General features: G+C 46.1%; 1 protein-coding gene across 9 annotated transcripts in view; it reads left to right on the top strand.

Moving 5' to 3' along the window:
- The window catches only part of ZZEF1 (zinc finger ZZ-type and EF-hand domain containing 1), a 129,959-nt gene that overhangs the window by 54,632 nt on the left and 55,804 nt on the right, over window positions 1–19,523 (top strand). For all 9 annotated transcript variants that reach the window (XR_014786139.1, XM_084822807.1, XM_084822806.1 and 6 more), the window contains 9 exons: window positions 1,254–1,420; window positions 2,792–2,873; window positions 3,677–3,878; window positions 5,046–5,194; window positions 6,664–6,904; window positions 10,183–10,262; window positions 11,469–11,562; window positions 14,144–14,645; window positions 16,137–16,301. Coding sequence is in view for 8 of the 9 variants with exons in the window: in XM_084822807.1 (XP_084678933.1) it covers window positions 1,254–1,420; window positions 2,792–2,873; window positions 3,677–3,878; window positions 5,046–5,194; window positions 6,664–6,904; window positions 10,183–10,262; window positions 11,469–11,562; window positions 14,144–14,645; window positions 16,137–16,301 (1,682 nt within the window). In the remaining variant the exon portion in view is untranslated. The remainder of the gene's footprint in view (window positions 1–1,253; window positions 1,421–2,791; window positions 2,874–3,676; window positions 3,879–5,045; window positions 5,195–6,663; window positions 6,905–10,182; window positions 10,263–11,468; window positions 11,563–14,143; window positions 14,646–16,136; window positions 16,302–19,523) is intronic.

Genomic DNA, 19,523 nt, shown 5'->3' with positions numbered 1-19,523 from the left:
TGTGTGGATTAGCTGTTTCTTTGCAGTCTGAGAGTTTCCTAGAATCTGCATTTGTAAAGAAGCTAGTCATTAACTAATGAAGTAGTGTTGGCCTGAAGCTTCACTTCCTGGAGTGTTTTAACTGCAAAGGGAGAGGACTTCCTGAGGACTTAGTGACAGAGAGGGCCTAGTGAGGCCCGCCTAGCGCCAACATTATCCTTTTTTCGATGCCAGGTTAAGACCTTCCTGTACTCTTGGGCATTTGGCAGCAGATGATAAGTTTTTAAAATTTTTCTTATTGTTGATTGTTAAAATTGTTTAGGTGTGTGTGTTGTTTCTTTATATGTTTGCATTTAAATGTTTTTTTATATTATGTACAAAATTGTATTTTGAACATTTTAAATTTGTAAATAACGGCTCCTACTATACTGGGGAAATTATTACAGGAATTTCTGCAGACATTTTTATAACCCCCTTGAAGAGGGCTTTAAAATAATAATAGGCCAAAATGCGTTGGACTTTTTTTTACAAATAAAATCTTTGTTCCAGCATCTTGAAATGTGTGTCTTCCATTCACGGGCCCATTTTGGATGCTCTCCCTCTTTTGTACCTTTTGTTTTTTAAACCACCTTAGGTGCCTTGGCAGGAAGGTGGTATAGTGATGTCGTTCGTTCATTCATTCATTCATTGCAACTAGGGACAGAGCCTTCTTGGTGGTGGCACCACAGTTGTGAAACACCTTTCCAGGAGCGATCAGACAAGTTCCCTCTGTAGCTGATCTAAAAATGAGAAGACTTCAAAAAAATATTCAGACAGGCATTTGATAAATAGTTTCTATCTGCTTTGCTTTTATATTTTTACTACTGCTATATTATTTTTTATAAACTTTTTTTTAAAACGTTGCAGTTGTTATTTCTATTTGCTGCTTTGAGTGCATTTTTTTTATGTAGAAGAGGGAATTAAATGAAATGGAAAAAAATAGTCTCCAACTCTATTAAGTAATGCAAAAGAGGGGGGTTCTGGTTTAAGTAATGTAAAAGCTGCAGTCAGATCTGAGGGGTCGAGGCCCTGGCCTCTGAAGATGTCAACCTGAGACACACCTGGGCAGCCCACCCTAGTGCTACCACGAGACCCAGGCAAGACCTAACCCCGAGCTCTGGATTAACTGTTCAACTGTCCACTGCGCGTCTGGTTATTCAGGACTCTTCCTCAGTGAGATTCCAGGGAGTTAGTCCGTCTCAGCCCTTTTTTAAAATGATTTTTGTTTGTGTCAGGTGGGCATAGAAAGCTGCCAGCAAGAGCAGCCTGTGGTGCTCCGAACGTGGACTGTGGAATCTCCCCACAACTACGACAACAACTGCCACGACGTCACCATCTTCCTCTGTCCAGGGGCAACTTACTTCGAGGTGGAGTTTGATGAAAGATGTGAAACGGAGCGGAGGTAACTTGTGGCTATGCTTGCGGGGGGGACAGAACAGGGTGACTTCTGTGGCAACCTCTCCCTTTTGGTCTTACTGGCTGTACTGTTAAAGGCATTTCGAGGGGGCCGGCTTGCGCAGGAAGGTGTCAGTGGCTGGAAACCCAGATGCTAAACAGGGGAAGTGTCTCATGCAAGAGGAGCCTGTGGTTTTGCATTTGGGCGTGCAGCCATTAGTGTGGGTCTCGGCCTCTGGAAGGACTGTAGCTTAGTGGTAGAGCAGCATCTGTTGTGCATGCAGAAGGTTCCAGGTTAAAAGGATCGGGTAGCAGCAGCAGAAAGTCCCTCCTCTCTCTGAGAACCTGGACAGTTGCTGCCAGTTGGGGTAGATGGTCCTGGGCTTGATGGACAAGCCGTGTGATCGGGCATAAAGCAGTTCCCTGTGTTCCTGTGATACCTGGCCTTGGAGATATGTGCTTTGCTGGCCACTTTCAAAAGCAGTAAGTGGATCTGTTAAGTGCCCCCCAAATGTGTAACTTCCTTTCCAGTCCCTTGCAGCAAATCTAGACAGTCTGTGTTCACCTTGTAGGGGACAGTCCTATGCATGTTTAGACAGAAAAAAGCCCTACAACTTCTAGCATTCCCCAGCCACCATGGCTGGCTGAGGAATGCTGGGAGTTGTAGGCTTTCTTTTCTGTCTAAACATGCATAGGATTGTCGGACTTTTTCTGTGCAAACATGCATAGGATTGCAGGACTGTTTTCTGTGCAAACATGCATAGGATTGTAGGACTTTTTTCTGTCTAAACACGCCTAGGATTGTACCCTTAATTTTCTATCTCAGAGTACATAAGTGTGAAAAAGGGGGGTAAGGCAAGCCTTGTGGTGGTGGGAGCTTTTGCCTCACCTGGAGTAAGGGAGTTTCTCATATCTTGGTCCTTCTCCTCTGTTACTCCTCATTCTCTCCCTTACTGGAAGGTGCCACAGAGCTCTTTCTTGTGCCTTTTATCTGCAGCTTTCCAGTCAAGCCTTCTCCCTACCTACACTTCTTACGCATAAGTAGGCCCTTGCTCCTAAGCAGGCTGTTGCTCATAGCCAGTTTCCCTCTGGCTCAAAGGAACTGGAAGCTTGGGAGAGCCGACTTCTTTCCCCATCCATGGAGGGGTTTCCCCTTCCTCTGTGGCTGCCCCCCCATTCATCCTTTTCATTCCCCCCCCCCCGGGGGGGAGGGGTTTGCTGGCTGAGAGTGCTCCCTCAACCCTAGCACTGAGAATTTTCTGAGCACTGAGAACAGGATTCAGTTGCATGTCTCATTTTCCAGATTAGGTGGCAAAGAGTGCCATGATAAGCCCACTTAAAGTGAGTTCTTTAATGCTGTTCAAACACATCTTTGTAGGTATGATTATCTGGAATTCACTGATGCCAAAGGTGCAAAAACCCGCTACGATACCAAAGTTGGCACGGACAAGTGGCCCAAGGTGAGTGACCACCAGATACTGAGCAAGTGAGATTTCCATGTGGCTTTAAAACCCTCTCCGGTCGGGTTGGTGTTGACTGATGCCTGGATTATCTTGCAACTGCAGGGGGAGGTTCTTTAAGGAGAACCACGGATCTTGTAACTTCAGAGGTGAGGGAGGAAGAACGTTCCCTATGAAAGCTCCATGTTAAATCACGCTTCACAACTGTGACTAAAAACTCGCATGAGCTTGTGATTGCGGGATGTATTTAATCACTTCAAGAAGAGGAAAACTCTTGTTACAACCAGGCAATGTCAGACTGGGTCAGCTTAAAAAAAAGAAGAAGAAGACTGGGCCAGGCTCAGAACCTTGGTTTTGAGCTGATGCTTCGTGTTAACCCCAGAGAGTGCAGCTTCTTTAGATGCAAAGCAGCCTTTTAATGCTCTTCAGGTTTCTGGGCCTCATTGTTGCAGAGTGAAGTTTTAATGTGTAGTTTCTTTATCCGGTCCTTAGCACCAGACGCATTACCAAGCTTCTTGCAAAACTCCTGGCATGGGAAGTGTTACGTTTCCACAAAACTGCATTTTAGAAGCTTCGTGTTAAATAGATTAGTATTCCACCCTTCAATTTAAAATTCACTGGGGTGGCTTTTGTGCAATAAAAATACGATCATTGTTTTAGCCAGAGGAAGTATGCAGTGAGTGACAGCTGAAAGTACTGTTGAGGACTGTTGGGTTGGCATTCATAGCCCAGGTATCTGTTCCTGATTTGTCTTCCTGTCTTGTTACACTTGGCAAAAATGAGACTGTTGTGCTGTTCTGTAGAAAGTGACCTTTAAGGCTGGCCCACGACTGCAGTTCGTCTTCCGCTCTGACAGCAGCAATAATGAGTGGGGTTACAAATTCTCTGTCACCGCATACGGCTTGCCGGATGTTGAAGTTTCTTGGGGCCTGGATTTGCATCTTCTTGTGGCCAGGCTAATGGGGCGCCTGGCTTCGCAAAGTATGGTGTTGAAATCCCTACAGGGTAAGTCAAGTAGGTTTTTCTTCCTTTGTTTTCACACCATCAGGGCTTCTGTAACTGGGGTGGGATAGGGTGAGGAACGAGAGAATTAAGGATATTGTCGGTTGGCAAATTTTTTTTGCAAGAATTGTGCGGAAAACTCCCTACACAAACCAACTCCAGATCCAGAAAAGACACAAAGAATTCTCGGCTCAGCAATAACTTTCAAACTGCTACCCAGTATCAATGTTGACCTTTATTTATTTATTAAATTTATTAATCGCCCATCTGGCTGGTCACCTAGCCACCCTGGGTGATGTACAATAATAAAAACAGTTTAAAACAATAAAATTCTACATTAAAAACATATTTCTAAAAATACCCTAACTCACCCGAAATGACCTTATGTGCACTCTGAGCCTTTGCTCCCTGTTCCAAATGAAGAGCGGCAGAGCATGGTTTGAAGCGTGTGTGAGCTGGGGGAAGATTTTGTGGGGACCCTTGTTGCTGTGCTAAGGGGAAGGAAGCTTGGCTAGGAAGTGGGGCAGCACAGGGGTGTCTAGTCCTTGCTCCTTCCCTCAGCGGCTGGGTCTTGAGCCACATCACTGCCCTGGGACGTCCAGCCTTCCCCATCCTGGTGCCCTCCAGATGTGTTGGACCACAACTTCCAGCATTCCTAGATGGTTGGGAATGCTAGGAGCTGTGGCCCAACACATCTGGAGGGCATCAGGTTGGGGAAGGCTCAGTTAGTATCTTGGACTTCAGTGTAGGAATCCCAGGTTCAGATAACATTCAGCTGTGATTCTCATTGGCCAGTTCCTTTACTTGACCTAGGTACTTAACGTTTATGTTATTGGATACATTTATTTTCCCACCAACCCAAAAGGCAAAGATGGCTTATAAAAACAAAAGCACAAAAATGCACTACTTAAAACGGCCAAAAGCGAGAACACTGCTGCAACCCAGGTGTCCATATTGACCCCTAGAAAGGGGGCCGCTCAGGGATGTCTGCTTAACCTCCCTGTTACAGAACCCACAGGGCATTATGTATGTTGACTGCCTTCTCTATTTAATTTCCTTTTCGCTTTCCACTGATTTTATGTTTCTAATCCTGTAATCTTAAAGGATGTTCCATAGAACAGATTCAGAGCCTCTGCTCTTCTAAGTTCAACTTTTTGTTGTTCTCTCCAGAGGCAGGAAATGAAATAGAATTGCCTCCCACGAAAGTGACAGCTGTTCTTAACTCTCCTCTCTGGAAACCGGTCTTCAGGCATCAGATGCGTTCCGAGCAAAAGCCGAAAGCCAGTGAGCTTAGCCAGACACGCCAGGAAAATAAAGAGGTATTTAAGTCCGCTTCCTGAATCTCGTCGCAGGGAGCACTGGAGCCAGTGGAGGTCTCTTTTTTCCTCAAGCTGGTATTATGCAGCCATCTGATCAGCAACTGCTGGTGCTACCCCGACTCTTGCAGTTGCGTCAGAGGAGGTGAGCAGAGCGGAGGAGGAGGAGACAGCAGCAGCAGCAAGATGAATATCACTGGATCCCCTGTCCCCAAGTGGGTCTATTGCTGGCACTAGCAGTTAGGTCCGCCTCCCCCAACCTGGCGCCCCCCAGATGTGTTGGACTACAACTCTCATTCTCCCCAGCCAGCACTGAATGAGAGAATGAGAGTTGTAGTCCAACACATCTGGAGGTCATCAGGTTGGGGAAGGCAGAATTGGGTAGTAACCACAGTTCAACACTGTAATACCAGTGTGGTGTAGTGGTGAGAGCATTGGACTGGGAGCCAGGAGATCCGGGTTCTAGTCCCCACTCAGCCATGGAAGCTCACTGGGTGACTTTGGGCCAGTCACAGACTCTCAGCCCAGCCCACCTCACAGGGTTGTTGTTGTGAGGGTAAAATGGTGAGGGGGAGGATCATGTGAGCCGCCAGGGTTCCTTGCAAGAGGAAAAAAGGTGGGATATAAATGCAATAAATAAAATAAAACAAATAGTACAATGGAGCTGTTGTATAACCCAGCAGTGGAGGAAGGCATGCTGAGTAGGTTACTTCCCCGCTAGGAAGGGCCATGCAACCCCTCCCACCAAGGCCGAGTACAATATCCAAGATCCAAAGCTTATGTCAGGCTGCTTTTTCAGGCATGTAGCTGCTTTAAAAATAAACCAGCAACTTAACAGAGTGAGTTTGCATGTCACGAGAAGCCCCGGTGGGCGAATTGCCCCACGGGGCTTTTTGTTGTCATGGCAGCCGCCATTTTGAATACTCAAGCTGTGGCGGGTGGCTTGTCAAGCACCCCAACAACCCACCCTTGCCGGGTTCGCCCGTAACGGCAAGCGACGGTATGCCCTTGCCACGGCTTGAATATTCAAAATGGTGGCTGTTGCAGTGAAGAGTAGCCTCACAGGGAAACTCCCTACGGTGCCTTGTTGTGTGCGAACCCGCCCGCAATTAACGGGGTTCTTGCAGGCTGCTGCCGAGCACCTTCAGAGACGTTCTGAGTGTCATTCAGATTTGCATCTTAAGAGGTCTGCAAATTTGTATGGTATTACTACAATTAAGAATACTGCTAAAGTCTCTGGCTAAAGCAGTCTGTCCCCCTTGACCAAATGTGGTTGCCTGCCACTGTCGTAATGTTTAACTGGGGTTTAGCACTACATCTGAATGCAGCCTTTGAGTTTGTATTGGTCTTTTGACACGAATGCTTGCAGCGTATGTCTATAGTGCTCATTGCTTTGTGGAACTAAATCAGTTAACTGCTACTTGGATCTGGGGTGCTGTTACTGACTAAATCTCTTCTGGTTTTCCTTCCAGGCCATCAGCTCTGATGCCGACGACTGTCATAAATTCCTCCTTGATTTCTCAAAGTCAGACCCTGCCCAGGAGTCCTGTGGGCCAAATTCTGACCTTTTCAAAGGACTCATACAGGCATGTAAAAAACAGGCTCCAAAGACTGATCTAGTTGCTGGTTCTACTATTGATCAAGCTGTCCGCTCTACATTTGCTGCTTTGGTGTATCTCTCTCCAGATTTGTATGGGAAGCTGCAAAGATATGGTAACTCCTACATTAGTGAATATATATTCGTAATGAAGGCTACTGCTCATATTATATATAATTCAGCTGTAAAGTGTGACTTGCATGTCAAGGAGTAAATATTATTTGGAAGAAACATGCATCACTTTACAAAGCCTGCAGCCCCTGGCTTGAATTAACACAACTGTGTTTCCCATGGGGGTGAGGTAGGGAGGGAATCACCACAAGCTGACTTACCCTGGAGAACTTGGCATGGGAAAGCAGTCTTGTGAATGCGTTTGCGTGAAATCATCTCAGAAGATGCTGTGTCCAGAAAACAGTCAGGTTCCGAAACATTGTTCCAGGGCACTGTCTTTGGTGCTCTTCCTGTATTTGGGTGCTTTTGCAAGATTACTTTGCCCATTGTACGCATCAAAAAATGGCAGGGATTGTTGCAACTTACTGTGGTCAGCCTTGACAAGTTTCCTCAGAGGTAAGGTAGAGGGTTTGATTTGCACTGTTTTGCTCCTTGTCCGTGATGTAAGCTAAAGGAGCTGTAAAAGGTGGTGACAGAGCATTGAGATATGCTGAAGAAAGAGCAGGCAATTGGCTCGCCTCTTACCAGCAAAATCTAGCCCAGTACCATATTTTAAAGGAGACTCCAGAAGGAGCTGTTAACGTCCCATAGCAAGTGACTGCACCTTGCTACAAAGGTGTGCCTTGTATTTTGAGAACCCCTGGTCTAGAGTCGTCTTCCACTTAAGAGCATAAGCAGATCCCTGTTGTTGTTGTTTTATTTTTATTTTATTTATTACATTTATAGGCCAATCTTCACAACAAATCACAAAGCAGGTCACAAATAAAATAATACAAAGCACAAGCAATAATAAAACAATAGAGTCAGAATTCTAAAAAATCATCCAGCAGCGAGATGAAACATATTAAAGGCTGTTTCACAAACAGAAGATTCAAAAGGTCTCATCAAAAGGGCCCAAAGGCCCAGGTGAAGAGGTGTGTCTTAAGCCACCGGCGAAACTGAGTTACTGAAGATGCCTGATGCACCTGCCAAGGCAGGGGATTCCATAACAAGGGTGCCACATCCAAGAACGCCCTTGCTCAGGTCACTGCTCAAGGGCCTTTCTAGTCCCAGAGCCTGGTCCTGAAGGCGCAGGGTGCAGTGGAGCTAAGCAGAGAACATCAGAAGAGCCCTGCTGGATCAGACCAGGGGGCCATCTAGTCCAGCATTCTGTTCACACAGTGGCCAACCAGCTGTCAACCAGGAACCCACAAGCAGGGCATGAGTGCAACAGCACCCTCCCGCCCATGTTCCCCAGCAACTGGTGTACGTAGGCATACCGCTTCTGGTTCTGGAGGTAGCACAGAGCCCTCAGGACCGTTAGCCATGGGTAGCCTTTTCCTTCAGGAATTTGTCGCTTTTAAAGCCATCCAAATTGATGGCCATCGCTACATCCTGTGGTAGCATAAGAAATGGGTCTGCTCGGTGCCTGGATGGGAGACTGCTTGTGAATCTAATCTACCCTGCCTTCAGAGCTCCAGAAGAACGGCAAGGGATGCATGATTGATAGGTAGGTGGGTAGGTAGATAGGCAGGTATCAGAATAAACTTTGCACAGCAATGGTTGAAAATGTAGTGGCCAAAACACAGATCAGAAAGCTTACTCCCCTTAAACAGGACTATTTCGATTTGTATTTTTACACCTGCCATATCCCTGTGAATAGGGACTTGTTGTTGTTGTTTTTTTAATAAAAATGTGTTTGGAGCGAACGGCCATGCTGGCTAGGGATGAAGGAAGTTGTACAGCACATCTGAAGAGCGCTGGGTTGGGGAAGGCTGCTTTTCAACATGAGCTCTTGCTCCCACCTCTTCTTGGACATGCACCATCAGTGGTGTTTGCATGAGAACTAATTGGTGCCTGACCCCACAGCATTCCTCCTAAAGGAGCTGGAGCAGGGGCAGGAAGCCTCCTTCAGCCCAAGAGACACATACAGGAAGCCTGATTCCGGCTGAACATCAGGAAAAACTTCCTGACTGTCAGAGCAGTACGACAATGGAACCCATGACCTAGGGAGGCGGTGGGCTCTCCCACAGTGGAGGCCTTCAAGACGAGGCTGGACAGCCCTCTGTCAGGGATGCTCTCACTTGGATTCCTGCATTGAGCAGGGGGTTGGACTTGATGGTCTTAAGGCCCCTTCCAACCCTACTATTCTATGATGCTATGATTTCATTTTGGAGAAGCTTTCAGGGGCCACATTCCAGTGGTGGGTGGAGCCAAAGTTGAAAGGGGTGGGGCCAAAAACACATGCGTATTTTAACTTTTAGTTTAAAGCTCTTACCCCCAGTAGCTTAGCTTTAGGGGAGGCACTTCAGCTTTTTCAAAAGGGGAAAAAACTGCAAAAGCTGGAAAACCACCAAATCAGTGGTCAGGGAGAAAGGGTGTGGCCTGAAAAAGGAGCGTAGCCATCTGGGGAAGCCTGGAGGGCTGGATTAGGACCCCAGGAGGGATGGGTTTGGGCCTTGGGTTTGAGGTTCCCCACTGCTGAGCCCAAGAAAAACAAACCTTTTTTTTTTTTTCTAAAGCTGCTTCCCATATATTAATGATTTCAACTATGTCTAATTTGGCTGTGTGGAACAGTTTCTGTGTGATCTATAGAAAGCCAAGTTCTGATCTGCCCAAAGGTTTTTATTAAAGCCATAGCTGTAACCCTGAAGGCTGGACTGCTAGCAGTTTTGGATTGGACGAGGGTGAACCATGTCTGATGCATGACCGACACTTAATTGTAAGGTGGCCCTTAAATAGGTGTGCCTTGAATTAAAAACGGCCGTGTTCCTGTGTTATGTGCTGCATCTGTTATATTAATTGGCTTTTTTTTTAATGGTACGTGTGTTCTGCCTTTTCTTGTGAAATGACTGAACCTAAGAGTCAGTTTATACGAGGAGCACCCCAGGCTGCATGTAGGAGGGGAAGAATTAATCTCTCCTAAGCATAGAAAAATAGCATGTTTGGGAGAGAGCTAGGCTCATGTCTTCTCTCTGACTCGATTGTTTCTCTATGTGCATGGAGGGTTTGCCCCTGTGGGGGTGCAACAATCAAACATTTGATCCTCCACTTGCAGGCTGAAGTGGTCCAGTCTGTTGTTTGTATAAACTGGATCCACAGCTAAAGTGTGCTGGTCCACAGTGGTGGTGGCATCAGGGGTCGATCACAGCATCTGCAGTTGGTGCATTTTCGTCCTCAAGTGGGCTGCATGATCGGAACAAGCTTAAAGGATCTTCTTTTCTCTCTCTTTCTGTCCTCACAGTCAACAGTGGAGGCAAAACGCCTTTGAATGAAGAGTTCGCACAAGTATATTCCCTGGCTGATGGGATTAGAATATGGATGGTAAGATTTCCTCTCTCCACCCCCAAGAATGTCAGCCACTAAGCTTTTCCATTTGTTATTCGTTTCCTGAGATATGAGGTCAGCCTTGCTGTGTAACATTAACTGTTCTCAACTTTACAGAAGTTACCTCTAAGCATTTGGGTTTGTTTGTTCGTTTTTTTAGCATCTACCAGTTTGGGTTTTCTCCCCTCCCATCCACTAGCAACTAACCCAGCAAAGCCAGGCCTATATCTCACTGACAGCTCGGGCCTAGAGTGGACTGCTAGACTGCAGATGAAGGCTCACATGAACGCGCTGTCCAAAACAAAACAAAACATCCTTCCACCTGGAAAGCTAGCATGTCAGGGGCAAGGTTAGCCTAGCCTCCTTTCTCCCTGACATGCTAGTTTGTTTCATGCAGAGGAGCAATCTGCCACGTGAGCCCCCATTGCAGTCTGAAGTCATTTAGCGCCTCCCAGCCGGTTCTCAGGCTTGGTTCACAAGTTGCAGATGCCCTATGCATGTTGGAAACTTCATGAAGATGGCATCATAAAAACCTCAGCGGTGGGCAACCATTTTTTTTAATTTTCTTCTGCTGAGGGCCATGTCCCCATAGGGAGTCCCGATGTCTCCCAGGGGCCAAGTGCTAGCAATAGTTAGGCCCAGAGCCAAGCGGTCAGAGTCCCTCTCTGTCTCACTTTCCCTCCTCCTCCCCATCAGAGATGAAGCAGAACACTTTTGCCTGGCATCCGAACCGATTGCTTGCAGAAGGTTTTTGAAATTAGCGAGAGGTCTACAAGCAACCTGAGGGCCACAGCTTGCCCACCCCTGTCATATACACTGTGAGGAAACTCGCATGCAAGGGTCATTTCTCATTACCATGTATGTGCTGGTGTTCATTCCCACAGGAAGTACTTTCCGTACAGGAAATATGTCGTAGCTAAAGTTGTTATTCATTATTATTATTTATTATATGTCTATACTGCCCCATAGCTGAAGCTCTCTGGGTGGTTTACAAAAATTGGCCCTTAGCTTTTCCTTATATTTGTATACAATTTTTTTTTTTAATAAAAGGAGTTGTGGAATGACTCAGCACACCTCGCTCGACTTGCTGGTCTCCCCTTCTTTTGATGAGATCTGCTTGCTGAAATGTTACCTGGGAAGGGCTGATTTGACAGCAGTTTCACCTCTTTTAAATATGTATGTGTGTATATATCCTTTCTACAGCTAGAAATGAAGCAGAAGTTCCTCGTGGGCCAGGGAACTGAGGGGGAGGAGAAGCAGGCTGGTGAGATGAGTGAGGTAAACCCAGAAACTCTTGGTAAGTGTCCTTGTGTGCTCACCGCTCTCTTCTCCTCTTGTTGTCTCCCTCCGTAGTTGCCAACAATATAAATGGGGGGGGGGGTCTTGTGGCACCTTAGAGACTAACAAATGTGTTATGAGGCATACGCTTTTGTGGGCTAGAGTCTACTTTATCAGGTGCATGAAGTGTTATCCCCACTCAGCCATGGAAGCTCACTGGGTGACTTTGGGCCAGTCACAGATTCTCAGCCCAGCCTACCTCACAGGGATGTTGTTGTGAGGATAACTTGGAGAGGAGGAGGATTATGTATGCCGCCCTGAGTACCTTAAGGAGGAAAAAAGGCGGGATATAAATGTAATAAATAAAATAAATCCTAAGCTGGTGTGTGTGTTTGTGTGTGTGTGTGTACACATGTAGATGCAAACACACGCATAGCTGGGGGAATTTGTAAGCAGTGAGACTGGAAGGAAATAAATTGCAAATGGAGTACATAGTGTAACAATTTCTTTAAAGATCATAGGATCATAGAATCGTAGGGTTGGAAGGGGCCTACAAGACCCTCGAGTCCAACCGCCTGCTCAATGCAGGAGTCCAGGTCAAAGCATCCCTGACCGATAGCTGTCCAGCTTCATCTTGAATGCCTCCAGAAAACGGTGCTGGCTGGAAAATGCTGGGAGTTGTAAGACTTTTTTCTTTCTAAACGTGCTTAGGATTGTGCCCTAAATGTACATAAAATCATTATAGTGACCATTCACAAAGCCGTATTGATGATTGTGTTGGATTTAATCTTTCATGTATTTGTCACAGTCTGCGCTTCTTGCAAGTCGTGCTGTGCACACACCCATGGGAATATATCCCGCCAACCTACAATAACACTTTCACGCACCTGGTAAAGTGGATTCTGATCCATGAAGGTTTATGCCATAATAAATGTGTCAGTCTTTATAGTGCCACATGACTCCTCATTGTTTCTACTGCAACAGACTAAGAAGATTACCCCTCTGTGGAAATGATATAGGGGGTACACTCTTAGGTTCAGAATGCCATGGAGAGGAATCCTGATATATGACTCTCTGCTGAATGTTTGGGGAACTCCATATGATGGGTTATGCTTAGAGCTGTCAGCTAATTAAATCAGTCTTAAGTGGATTACTTTATCAATGTATAATTGTGCTTAAATTTGCATAAGTATCCATTTAGATGTGCGTAAGTTTGCATTTGGGTAAAAGCAATAATTATCCATTTAGATGTCCACACGTTTACATTGGGGTCAAAGCAATAGTTCTGAAATAGCAAACATACTTACTTTTTCGATGATGTATACATGTGTCATAGGAAATGTCAGTTCAGAATTAACTGTTCTCTTTCATACATAAGAGGAAAAGCCTCATCTAATATGTCACTTTCCATCTGTCATTCTTAAAATCTGCTGCCTTCTTAGGAAGATACTTTTAGGTGAGCCTTCCTTGACCCAGTGCTCTCCAGATGTGTTGAACTGGGGAAGGCTGTTTTGGGCTCTTAATGTTTTAATTGATTCATTTCCTCCCTCTTCAGTCTTGATTCACTGATTAAACATTGTAGCCCTAGTTATGTTCTTCTTAGGCTAGTAGGGAAGCAGACTATATAACAAAAGCTAGTTGGAGGCTGACTTCAGGATCCCTGCCTCTCTTCCACCTTCAGGGGAAGGCTTTTTGTTTCTCACAGCAGATCTCAGGGCTAGCAACCCACTGGCATAGTGTCTGACTTACCCTCTGTGCCCCTTATTTCCATTGTTCAGGCTCTGAGCGTCGTTGCTTATGTAGCTTAAACAGTACCCACCAATACAAACAGGGAGCCATCAAAAAACCTTTAAGAGGAGCCTCGCAAGAAGGATAACCCCCTCCTCCCCCTAAAAAATCCCCCTCTGTCCATTGAGGACTGAGTAAATGCTCAATGGTCACAAAATGCTGAGTATCCCAGAAGAGGGCATAGCTGGCTGGCTGGAACCCCAAACCAAGAGCACTACACACTGCAACAATTTGTTGCAGGTTCCACTTGTTATGGCTAATACACGTGTCCCATGCGAGCACTTCACTTCTTGGGAGTTTCCTGAGGATAAACACCCAGTACATGTGTGTCTATTTTATTATTATTACATTTATATGCCACCTTTTTTCCTCTTGCAAGGAAGCCAAGGCAGCTTACATAGTTCTCCTCCCCTTCATTTTATCCTCACCACAACCCTGTGAGGTCGGTTAGGCTGAGAATCAGTGGCTGGCCCAAAGTCACCCACTGAGCTTCCATGGCCGAGTGGGGACTAGAACCCGGATCTCCCGAGTCCCAGTCCAACTCTGTAACCACTACAACCACACTGGCTCTCTGTTTAGACAGGCTTTTCATAGTTAAAATGGCTGTTCAGTTTTATTGGTTCCTTTGGTATCTTCCCCTGCTCTTCATTAGTTTTTTTAAAATGTTCTGTCTTTGTTCTCTGCCCTGAAAACTGTTATATTAAAATAACGGGCCGTGCGTTCTCTAAATAAATATATTTCATCTAAGGTTATGAGACGCACAGCCTTGCTCAGGCTGTTCTTACGAGGTACGTGTTGACTTTCCATTGTAGCCCAGCAGTGCATCCAGAAAAGCCTTTTGTTGCTGAATTTCTTGCCTGCGCGGACCAAAGCAGAAGGCCATGACTCGGATAATGCGGAGGAATCCGGGCGATGCCATAAAGACAAACGCCAAAGGACAAGCTCTGTAACAGAAGCAGATTTCCAAGCGTCTGATTCGGCTGCCGCCTGTGGAGCAAATGGTTTTGTTTTCCCAGAGGGGAGTCAAGCGATAGGCTTTGAATCAAAGAGTAAGCAGGTGCCGAGCTCCCCGCAGACAGAACCGGCCTCAGCATCCCAGAATAAGTCCCTCGACATTGCCCCCTCCGAGCAAGAGGATGCCGTGTCCCCTCCCTCCACCCCCACACGCAAGCCCCCCTTCAGCCGTGGCCGGCTCCGACTCCTCTCCTTCCGCTCCATGGAAGAGTCCAAACCAGTGCCCAGCATTAAGGAGAAATATCCCATCCTGAGACACATCTTGGACTTCATTAAGGACCAGTCTCTTTCTCATGAAAAGTGAGCCAAATACTAAACTGGCTATCTGTGTTACTTCTATGCTTTTAGGGCTGGGTATATTTTCTTCTTTATGGCCTTAGGGCGCAATCCGATTCAGATAGGTGGCCGCCTCTGAACTCGGAGGTGACTGCCTATCCAATGAGGGCAGGGGAAGCACGGAGGGGATCGTTCCCTCCGCGCTCTTCCTGACCTGCATTTTCTGCTAGACAGCCGATTGCAGCTGTCTAGCTGCGGGAGAGCGGAGCAGGAGAGGAGGCTGATGTGTCATACAGGCATTTCCTCCCTCCTCGCCCCGGAACGTCTCTTTTCAGCCGCTCTGCGCTCCTTGCAAGCGTGGAGGACAGGGCTGTTCCATGCTGCCTCTGAAGCAGCACGGAAGTGGCAGGAGGTCGGTTCTCTGGGAACCGACCTTGGAGCGTGGGCTTCAAGGTCAGTTCCCGGAAAACAAGATATCCTATGGCCGTCTAGCCACTGTCTAGCGGCCTTAGGATTGCTCCCCTAAGGAATTAATAGTAACTTGTTATTACAGTTGGTTATAACTGATCATAAAATTGCAAGAGAAATCAAAATTATAAACATAAAAGATACTAAATGGGGGAGGAGCCAAGCACAAGGAAGAGGAGGGAATATGGTAGATAGTGTTTTAAATTATTTATTTATGTATTTATTATATTTATATACTGCCCAATAGCCAAGGCTATCTGGCCAGTTCACAACAAATAAAACTAAAATACAACATGATAACACATTATACTTTAAAAGTAGCATGTAAAACCCAACAGCAGTAACAACCAAGGGAAAGCCTGGGTGAAAAGGTGCCTTTTTAGGAGAAGTAGCTGTTTGATTTAGAGAATATAGCTAGAGCAGATATGAATAGATGACGCTGTGGAAGGGAGATATAAGGGGGTAATTTTGAAGAATCAGCAGCACCCACAGTTAAAATTACGACTAGCTGAAGATGGAGCTTAAAGCTTTGAGGGTAACGTTTTTGTTCTTTGAAAGAGCTCCAGCTGGAAGAAATAGAATTTCTTCCATTGATTCCTTTGAGCAGATGCCAGAATTTTAAAAACTGGAAAATAATGCAAAACCTGTGTTGAGAGCAGACACCACTTTAGGCAACAGAGAGGGTGGTATATGGTGCAGAATCTCTGGACGTTCTAATAGTGGGGTATGGGACTTGGCAGCGGTAGTGTAGTACACCGGTCCGGGAGCTCCAGGATCCAGGCTGAGCAGGGAGAGGGGCCAGCAAATAACTTTCTGGATTCTCCCTCCTGATATAAGAGCTGCCTTCTTCAACCTTCATCCACTACTCAATAGTGCTCTTGTGAGATTCTTAACAGCCTTGGAAGAGGAGGGAATAAGAACTGTAACATCCTCCCTACCCCCATCTCATTCCTGCCACATTCTGTTCCACTTGATCTGTGTTTCAGCACCTGCTCCCTTCTTTGCTTTGTCATAATCACATTTGCGCGCATGTGTGTTTTCTCCTAGTGTGCTGAAGGTGCTTGCTTTGAGAAAAGCTCAAGCCAAAAACATCTTGGAAGTCCTGAAGATGATCCTCCAGTGCCTAGAATCCCTCGGCCAACCTCACTGCTTTGTTCCTCCCTGCATCATTTTCCTGCTGGAACTTCTAGCTTGCCAGAAAGACTTCACAAAGTAAGACATGCAGGAAATCCTGCTTCTGGCATATGGATTTCCTCATTTTATTCATTTGAAGTACTTCTGTGCTGCTCCTCAGCCAGAAAGAGCAACTTACATCCAATCAGTAATTCAAGACAGCCCCGGCTTGCAGGCTTACAACCTAAAAAGACATGACACACAAGGAAAAAGGAATGGGAAGGGAGGAGTGAGGATGGGGGATTAATTCTTCTAGCAGGGCTGGTGGAATGGCCCTGCTCTCCCTCTTGTCTTCCTGCTGGCATGGCTGCTGGTGGTAACCTTTTCATCCTGGCTGCAGAGAGTAGATCATAAGAAGCTGCTACACAGAATCAGACCATGGGTCCATCTAGCACGGTACTGTCTGCCCTGATGGGCAGGGGCTCTCCAGGCTGTCAGACTTTCCCAGACCTATTTGGAGATTCCAGAGAGATGCTCTAGCACTGAGCTAAAGCCCTTCCCTAAACTGAAGGCGATCTGGATAAACTTAGCTGTGCAGATGGGAGGCAGACAGCACAGGTTTGGTATAGACCAATTAGGCTTCCACCTTATGCAGGCTTATGTGGAAGTAAGACTTATGGACATAATGGAGCTTACCTCTGAGTAAATGTGCAGTAGGTTTGTGCTGTTCATGTACAGCAGGGGTAGGCAGCTTTTGGCCCTCCAGGATAATGGGAGTTGTAGGCCACTTGTTGCCCATCCCTGATGTACAAATTTGGTTCCAGGTTTCTGGATGTGATCCAGCCAAGTATGGATGCTTCTTACATCCCACTGAAATTAAGGAGGACCTGAAAATGCTCCGTTTCAGATGGACTGTGCCTGCTCTGACGCCACTTGGCTGAGCAATCCCACGGGAAGTTCATAAATATTCCAGCTGCTTGGGGAACAAAGCTGTTTTTATTTAATTTTATTATTACGTTTATATCCTCCCCTTTTTCCTCTTGCAAGGAACCCGAGGTGACTTATACTGGTGAGCCCCAAATGCCAGATCACATTCTTCCATACCAGGAGAGGCAAGGAGCCTGGCAGGCACCAAGGAAGATGCCCAGAGTATGGGAAACAAACACAACGAACTTGAACTCTTAATACAGGAGGGAAATTATGACTTGATAGGGTAACTGAAACTTGGTGGGATGACTCCCATGACTGGAACACAGCAATTGAAGGATATAACTTGTTCAAAAAGAACAGAAAGGGAGGTGGAGTTGCACTATATGTTAAAAATACATATCTCTGCACAGAAATACAGGAGGATGAGCTTGGTAGCCCCATCGAGAGCATCTGGATCAAAATAAATGGAGCAAAGAATAAAAGGAACATGGTGGTCGGAGTCTACTACCAGCCACCCAATCATGGAGAAGACAAGGATGAAACTTTTGAAAAGCAAACTGCCAATGTTTCAAGGAAGCATGATGTAGTAGTAATGGGGGACTTCTTTCCCCGATATTTGTTGGGAGACAATTCTGCAAAACACCGCCCCTCCAGGAAATTCCTGACTTGTGTGGCGGATAACTTCCTCCTACAGAAAGTAAAGGAAGGAACTATTTATTTATTTATTTATTGCATTTATACCCCGCCTTTCTCCCTCTCGCAAGGAACTCAAGGCGGCTTACATTATCCTCCTCCTCACCGTTGTATCCTCACAACAACAACCCTGTGAGGTAGGTTGGGCTGAGAGTCTGTGACTGGCCCAAAGTCACCCAGTGAGCTTCCATGGCCAAGTGGGGACTAGAACCCGGATCTCCCAGCTCCCAGTCCGTCACTCTCACCACTACACTACACTGGCTCTCTAGAGGATCGGCTATCCTTGACTTGATCCTAACCAACAGAGATGACTTAGTGGATAAAGTAGCAGTTACAGGAACTCTGGGGGAAAGCAACCATGTTGTACTTGAGTTCTTGGTTCTAAGGGAAGCAAAAGCCGAATGTAGTCAAAACGCGTACCCTGGATTTTAGGAAAGCTGATTTTAATAAACTCAGAACAATGATCAGTAAGGTCCCATGGCAAGCAACGCTAACGAGAAAAGGAGTCCAAGATGGGTGGGAGCTTTTAAAAAAGGAAATTCTCAAGGCACAATTACAAATAATACCAACAAGAAGAAAAGGTGGAAGACAACAGAAGAAGCCAGTGTGGCTTCACAAAAAGCTTAGGGATGACCTGAAAACAAAAAAGGACAAATATAGGAAGTGGACAGAAGGCCAAGTAACAAAGGAAGAGTACAGGCAGATAGCACAGAATTGCAGGGATGGCGTCAGGAAGGCTAAACCTGAGAACGAGCTGAGGTTAGCGAGGGATACTAAAAACAACAAAAAGGCTTTCTTCAGCTACGTGCATAGGAAAAGGCAGAGGAAAGAAATGGTGGTTCAGCTATTAAATAAGGATGACAAAACGATAACAGATGACAAAAAAAAGGCAGAGGTGCTCAATTCCTACTTTGGCTCAGTCTTCTCCCAAAAGAGGGTCTATGACCCCCCTGGCAAAGGCAAAGTACAGGCTGAAGGGGCAGGATTGCAGCTTGAGCTCGATAGGCATATGGTCAAGGAACACCTAATTACTTTGAATGAGTTCAAATCTCCAGGGCCAGATGAACTGCATCCTAGAGTAATCAAGGAACTGGCAGAAGAACTCTCAGAACCGCTGTCTGTTCTCTTTGAGAAATCATGGAGGACAGGGGAAGTGCCAGATGTCTGAAGGAGGGCTAATGTTGTCCCTATCTTCAAAAAGGGTAAAAAGGAGGAACCTGGGAACTACAGACCAGTCAGTCTGACATCAATCCCTGGGAAAATTCTGGAGCAGATGATAAAGCAATCCATCTGGAAGCACTTTGAAAACAATGCTGTGATTACTCGAAGCCAACATGGATTTGTCAAAAACAAGTCCTGCCAGACAAATCTGATCTCATTTTTTGATCAAGTAACCTCCCTTGTGGACCGTGGGAATGCTGTAGACATCATATACCTCGACTTCAGCAAAGCTTTCGACAAAGTGCCCCATGATATCCTGATGAGCAAACTAGCTCGAAGTGGGCTACATGAAACAACGATCTGGTGGATCCACAGTTGGCTACAGAATCGGACTCAAAGAGTGCTTCTCAATGGGACCTTCTCCAAGTGGGGAGAGGTAACGAGTGGGGTACCGCAGGGCTCAGTCCTGGGCCCAGTGCTCTTCCACATTTTTATTAATGACTTGGAGGAGGAGGTGCAGGGAATTTGCTGATAAAA

The sequence above is a fragment of the Heloderma suspectum genome, chromosome 16 (assembly GCF_057233095.1).
Source record: "Heloderma suspectum isolate Gila_16-S chromosome 16, 16-S_ref, whole genome shotgun sequence".
Taxonomy (NCBI): Eukaryota; Metazoa; Chordata; class Lepidosauria; order Squamata; family Helodermatidae; genus Heloderma; species Heloderma suspectum.
The sequence above is the reverse complement of the archived record's forward strand: the minus strand, read 5'-3'. Positions and strand labels throughout refer to the sequence as shown.